Here is a 6,592-nt window from a genome sequence, read left to right on the forward strand (position 1 = left end):
TACTTACATGCATATATACATATACAATGTATGTCCTACATAAATATGCCTGCTTTTGGTACCTTTATTTATGTTCTGTTAAAATTATTTATAAAATACTAGAAAATTATTTCTTTTTTAGAAGTACGACTTATTTCTATGAAATATTAGTTACTGCAGAAACCACTGTGATATATGATTATATATATATAAATAACATAATGTCACAAAATACAGTTTGTCTGGACACGGAACTAAGAAAATTGAGACCTGCAGAACTGTATATGCTTGGGCAAATATTGAATATATCTGATTCGTGGAAAAAATTAATGGCTATTGTGCCAAAAGGAGAAAACTGTGCTCTTCCTAAATTTAATGCAGAACATTTCGGGTAATCCACTAAAGACATGGCTCTAGAAAAAGTATTAATATTTATTTATTCATTGTACATACCCTTATATGTAGTATGATTGAGCAAGCTGCACAGCAACAGCGAAGAAATGCAGCAGAAATATTTTTAGCGGAATGGGGAACGATGGGCAAGAAAAGACCAACATTACACACTTTATTGAACCTTTTGGTAAAAGCCGAATTATTCAGAGCAGCTGATTATGTAGCAGGAAACATATTAAAAGGTGTGATGAACAAAAATGTTCAACTGATTTTCATTGTGAAACATCAATTTTTGTTAACAGATGAACTTCCAAAACGACCAGAATATGGACCAGCAGCACCTGTAGATATATCAGAAGAAGAGATAAGAAAATTATTAGAAGAAAAAGTAGGTCCACAAGACAACACTGACTTCAGTGAATCTCTAATATTTAGATTACCTTCTGACACCAATGATAACAAGATGGTTAATTCTAATGTAAAGGAAAATATACTGAATGATAATTCTTTGGAAGGAAAAATGCAGTCCACAAAACTAGTTTCTATAAGCAAGAAACATAATAAACCGTGTTTAGAAAACATTGAAAATCAACAATCTGTAAAAGTTGAAATGTCTGACTTAATGAAATTCAATAGTGAATATAGTACAGAGGAGTGTAGAGTACTCAACAATCCTAGTATAACGAAAATAGTAAACGAATTTGCAAATACATCTAACATAAACAATAGTAACTTGCAGGAATGTATTTTGAAGAAACAGGAACTATCAACTTGCGAGTTACCTTTATTTTTAAATGAATTTGGACACACTGTGGAACAAGCGAAATTAATCCAAGAAATGGTGTCAAATGAACTTCCAGCCTTTTTGAACAATAGCATGGCTACATTCAGTAATAGTTTACAAAAGAATTCTATGAATAATTCATCCTGTGTATGTACTCTAAATATAAAAGAAAATGAAGTAGCATCTGCAGAATTGCCTCAGTGTATCGTTGAACTTGGTGCAGATTCTGCTACTAACCCAAGTAGTAATGTTTTCAATGAGCAAAAAAATATAACACAAGATGCACTGGATTCGCAAGAATTACCTATCACAGTTTTGGAATACAATGAACAACATAATTCATAGGTCATATAAAAGAGCATGCTTTATTTTTTATACACATGTTGAAGTAGGTTCAAGTTTTGGCAAAAATTAATCTTTCATAATAAGAAGTCCAAATGGTATTGTGTAGAAACGCATGCACATTTATTTAGAATTTAATAAAAATAATACATAATCATGATGACATGGATAGTGAAACTGACATCCACAGAAATACTTCAATAGTAATTGGTGTATACAAGTGAACGTATTCATATCGTGGATTATTCTTACACTAATACACTTAATGTTAATATAAACTTTTTTGTGAAAAATGATACACTTTCTATAGTATCATTATGTACAATAGTATATATCTGTTCTACGAAGTCTCTAGATATTGAGACATAATTAAATTTATCAATGTAAAGGAACTCGCGCATATATCACATTGCACATTGACACATGAACATAGATGCATAAAACTTTGGACGTAATAGAAACATTTATTAAGTCTTTTTAAATTCGATAAGAAATACAAGATTACCGAAAAATGCAATCATGGTTATGTCTACCCATCACTATTATTACTCTGATTCATAGTAAAGTAGAGGCTTTGAAGTTCCCTAAGATTATTTTCTAAGGTGGCAACCTCATCATATCTGCAATCATCTCTAGCCTGTTTAATGTAAGCTCGAAGATTGCTCATTTGTTCGATTATTGGGTCCATAGAAGAAGGCATCTTAGGTGTAACATTGGAAGGTCCCCAACCTTGTGATTGATTCAGTACCACTACCGGCTACGCTAACAATGCAGTTAATTTATATTAATATAGAGACTGATGTTTTAACTGTTTTCTTTTAGAAATAAGTATTACCTTATTTTCTCTCAAAGAAGGTCGGACTTCATTACTCCATGTTTCTCTTTTACGTAACTCCTTTGATTTCTCCCTTGGCTCTTCTTCTAGCTGTCTTTCATACTTAATTCTGGCTTCTAATCGTTTCTGGCGTTCATTTTGCAATTCTCCGTATTTCTCTTCTGAAGGTAAAGCCTGTACAGTCAGTAATTCCTCTTTTAGAAATATCATTGCAGATACCCTGACCATCTGATGCAGTCGGAGTTCTTGCTCCTGTGGAGGATTCTCCACGCATCTGATTCCCAGTACTGAAATTCTTTTGCTAATTATATCTATATTTTCACCCAGTTTTGCAATCTTAACTCTTAAAGCCTGTGCATCTTCTAAATTATATGTAGATTCTCCATCACTGAAAAATTCATCCTTTTATACATATGAACTGCAACTTGCAATGCTATTATATACGCGTTCATTTTATGATGTTTGTGTAACTAGTACCTTAAAGATTCCCACATTTTGTTGTACATTTTCACATACTGCGATGCTTCCTTCATGTAAGTTTTCATCTTCTCATAAAACTGACACACAATTGGTTTATCAAAGTGTTTTGCTTTTTGTTTTTCTCTTGCATCGAGTAAATTTGCACAGTGCATGCAAATTCTGAAGTGATGTTCTCCAGCTGCCGAGTCATTGACTAATGACAGAACACTATTTAAACTACCACTGGATGGCGATCGAGCTAATTTTGTAAGACCAATACCAGCACGTACTAAACGTTCGGAGATTGGTCTTTCAGTAGTAGGAGACACAGCAGAATCATCTTGTACAGATACAGGACTTGTCATTTTTCCTATAAGATAGTTATTGAGTTCATACAAACTGAATTTTATTCATTTACTTTATCCCCTGTATTTGGTTGCTTTAAAACTTACTTGCATTTTGCAAAGATAAAAATATTGTACAATTGTGGCACATAACAGCCCCACAAAGTCTACAATGATGTTTTCTTCTAGCAACATGAAAACTTTTTGCACAGTTGGGGCATAACTTCACATCTTTTTCATCTATCCATGGTACTATTGCGCGCTCATGTACTACATTAACAGAAAGAAACATGTTAATTTATAAAAGGTAAAAGAAAAATATACATCTTCGATACAAGGATCAATTATATCAGAGTTTTACTTTTTCTATCAACAGGATCAGCTGGTAAATTATTTAATAATTTATCTAGTCTTATAAGAAGTTTATTTGTTTCAGTAGAATATCGCTCTAGTCTTGCATTTCTTACTTCTTTGAAGTATGTGGTATGTGATTTAATTGCACCTGAAATGTTTCGTAATCAATATGCAATGTATATAATAGATACAATTTTATAAAGTCTATTGGAATATGTCTGCAGACAGTAATATATATACATATAAGGAAGCACTGTATAAATATGTGGAAGCAGAAAATACTTTTTTAATGTACATTCATACCTATTTCTTGGGGTCCCCAATTAAGTTCTGGACTACGTTGTCTATTATTTATTATGGTGGTTGTAAATGATTCTGGTATTTCATCTTGCTTTAAAATCTTCTTTTTAGCTTTGCCAAAAAGGTCTACAAATGAAAATGACTTCAGCTATTTATATTGTTGACTGAATTTAAGCAATCATTTTTAATACAAATGTATACATTTCCTTTTCATTTCTCAGTTTTACACATTCAGGGTATATATCGCTGGATTATTGTTGAATGCAATATTCTCACCTTTAAGTGATTTTAGAATTTCTGGATCATCATTATGAAAATCCTCGAAATGTTTAGTTAACTGAGTAGGAGCTTTAAACTCTGTCATACATATTGGACAAATAAATCCCTCTAACACTTTTTCGCTACAAGCCATTGTGAAACAAGGTATTCGGAAAAATTTCACTACTATCCACCGTAATTTCTTCCTATTTCATAAAAAGCATTAATCATTTGTAGGCGTTTCTTCGACCGTAGATAGGAAACGTGTTTTCCGAGCGGCCATGTTGAATCGAATCAGCTGATGGAAACGTCAAATTCTGCTTGCAAAATTAAGTTACCGAATGTTTTCCACGTTTATTGACAAAAGGTACAAATTCATGTTATAAATTATAAATGATCGATATTACATATATTTATATAGATGTGATACATAAATCTAGCTACTCAATTATAAGTTGAAAGTAACAGTTTTTATTGCAATGATTGTAGTTTCATGAAATTTTATTAAAAATGATTACAAGTTGAAGTTTCTACTACGCTGTGGCTGCATTGAATAATTGGTCTGCTAGATTCCTAAATTCGTCTGAAGCTTCACAGTGCTGCAGAAGATTCGGGTTAATCTTTTCTTCCCCATAGAATGCACCAGCAATTGCACCAGTCATGCTACCAATAGTGTCTGCATCACCACCTAAACTAATCTGAAAATAAAGATATATATTTTGTATTATATCACTATTAATACTGACTGCAATACTTTTCATATTAACAAATGATGAATGATATACTTACAGCATATTGAATTGCTCTTCTAAACGGATTTTCTGTTTGTATGCCAGTAATTGGTTTTTGTGCTCTTAAGAAACAAAATATGGCAGTTGGTACTGAATATAAAGCTGATACACTATTTCCTAATATCTGAACCACTTTTTCTTCATGTGATTCTTCACCTTCTTCCAATATTAAACTTTTCATTACACTCAGTTGTACTTTATAGGGTTGTGGTTCTGACAGACCTAAACTGTAATAAACAAACATTCATTGAACTTCTTGATAAGATAGCAAAACTGACAAATATCATACGAAATTGATAAGAAGTTTATTAACAGTTCAAGTTTACTTCAATCTGTAAATTCTAATGCTTCTAAAGAATACAGCAATTCCTCTTAGACTGGTATCTTTAAATTGTAAATCTATGTAAATTGGTTTCCAGCTGTAGACATAGTATTCTGGACAAATGTTCTTATTAATACAGTTTTAAAGCATACCCATCATCATCTATCTCTATTTGGTTCATTTTATGGATTAAATCATCAATAAAATTTATAGCGTTCAATTCTTCATTGGGATTTAATAAAAGGCTTTGTTGCACTGCTACTGCCTGCAAAGCAATGAATTCAATGACAGATTATAAGTTAAGATAGTCATTTTCACTGAAACGTAATTGTGAGATATGCACGAAAGTAATTACCTGCAAAATGGCACCATCTACTCCAACTTTATGAGTATGAGTTAACTGACTCGCTTTCCTAACAATATCTAAAAGTTTATCATAGTTCTGATAGCAGAACAATGTAATGGGTGCAACCCTCATTGCTGCACCATTTCCCCATGAACCTTGACCATTGAATTGTTCCTTTGCTGGGCTTAAAATGTCCATGAATTTGTTACCACGTAACTTTTGGAATACCTTGTTGCATTAAGATTACACATAAATAATAAATACAGAATTTTTATGTGTATTCAATTCTTGGAAAATTGGTGTCACCATATCGTACTGTTACAACAAGAGGACCATAGCCACGATTAGGCTCCTGATAGTAACTCTTGACAAATCTTTTCGCTAAATCAATAATGTCCAATTCCCCTGTGTCGATTAAAGACTTTGCCATGGAGTAAGTCATTGCAGAATCATCGGTAAACTGTATGACAGGTGCTATACAGTTAAAAAAACATACTACATATCAACACCAGTGATAATAACAAGAGATATAATAGATTAAGGATATTTATGCAAATATTGATTTTCATATTTTCCGCGTCCTAAACAGAATACGTAACACAATTTGCTTAAAATTTTATGCTTTACCTTTAAACATTGGTCCCTCCAATTTATCGAAGGATCGTTGTAAAATTAGTTTCATGCCGGTTGTTAATATTTCTTCATTTTCATAAGAACTGCCCAAGCAATCGCCAATTAAAGCGCCCAGCAGAGAACCACGAAATTTACTTTTTAACAATGATAAATCCATTTTTGCCATAACCTTCTTCTCTCGCAAACGTTTACAATCTTCAATGCCTTAGAACAGTTATAATTTGTATTTAGTCTTTCAATGGTTATCAAAACAGATGTGACGATATCAAAGAAGATTTACGCTTCGATTTTTTTAATGAGATAGATATACCGGTATCCTAGCGGCAGTTGAATCAAATTGAATCATAAATACTATATATGTATACATATACATGATATATATACCATATGTAACATACGTGGCTGTATTGAATGAGTTTCGATACTTAATTTAGATGTATCTGCAGTAAACA

At 32.2% G+C, this 6,592-nt stretch overlaps 3 protein-coding genes across 3 annotated transcripts; 1 reads left to right on the forward strand and 2 right to left on the reverse strand.

The window, feature by feature from the left end:
* Nucleotides 1–148: 148 nt before the first annotated feature.
* Nucleotides 149–1,501, forward strand: LOC107193161. The gene is made up of 4 exons (XM_015582559.1): nt 149–370; nt 445–614; nt 675–1,033; nt 1,112–1,501. The coding sequence occupies exons 1-4, from the start codon at nt 201–203 to the stop codon at nt 1,499–1,501; spliced, it is 1,089 nt and encodes a 362-aa protein (XP_015438045.1). The 5' UTR covers nt 149–200.
* A 526-nt stretch (nt 1,502–2,027) lies between these two features.
* Nucleotides 2,028–4,202, reverse strand: LOC107193175 (rabenosyn-5). Its single transcript, XM_015582575.1, has 7 exons — nt 4,067–4,202; nt 3,794–3,916; nt 3,498–3,638; nt 3,245–3,406; nt 2,811–3,162; nt 2,334–2,721; nt 2,028–2,255 (listed from the first exon to the last, which is right to left on the reverse strand). The coding sequence occupies exons 1-7, from the start codon at nt 4,200–4,202 to the stop codon at nt 2,028–2,030; spliced, it is 1,530 nt and encodes a 509-aa protein (XP_015438061.1).
* A 379-nt stretch (nt 4,203–4,581) lies between these two features.
* LOC107193162 (poly(ADP-ribose) glycohydrolase ARH3-like) lies at nt 4,582–6,389 on the reverse strand. The gene is made up of 6 exons (XM_015582560.1): nt 6,135–6,389; nt 5,824–5,981; nt 5,517–5,735; nt 5,314–5,426; nt 4,838–5,066; nt 4,582–4,746 (listed from the first exon to the last, which is right to left on the reverse strand). The coding sequence occupies exons 1-6, from the start codon at nt 6,304–6,306 to the stop codon at nt 4,582–4,584; spliced, it is 1,056 nt and encodes a 351-aa protein (XP_015438046.1). The 5' UTR covers nt 6,307–6,389.
* Between the last annotated feature and the right edge of the window lie 203 nt (nt 6,390–6,592).

The sequence above is a fragment of the Dufourea novaeangliae genome, unplaced genomic scaffold (genome assembly GCF_001272555.1).
Source record: "Dufourea novaeangliae isolate 0120121106 unplaced genomic scaffold, ASM127255v1 scaffold665, whole genome shotgun sequence".
NCBI lineage: Eukaryota > Metazoa > Arthropoda > Insecta > Hymenoptera > Halictidae > Dufourea > Dufourea novaeangliae.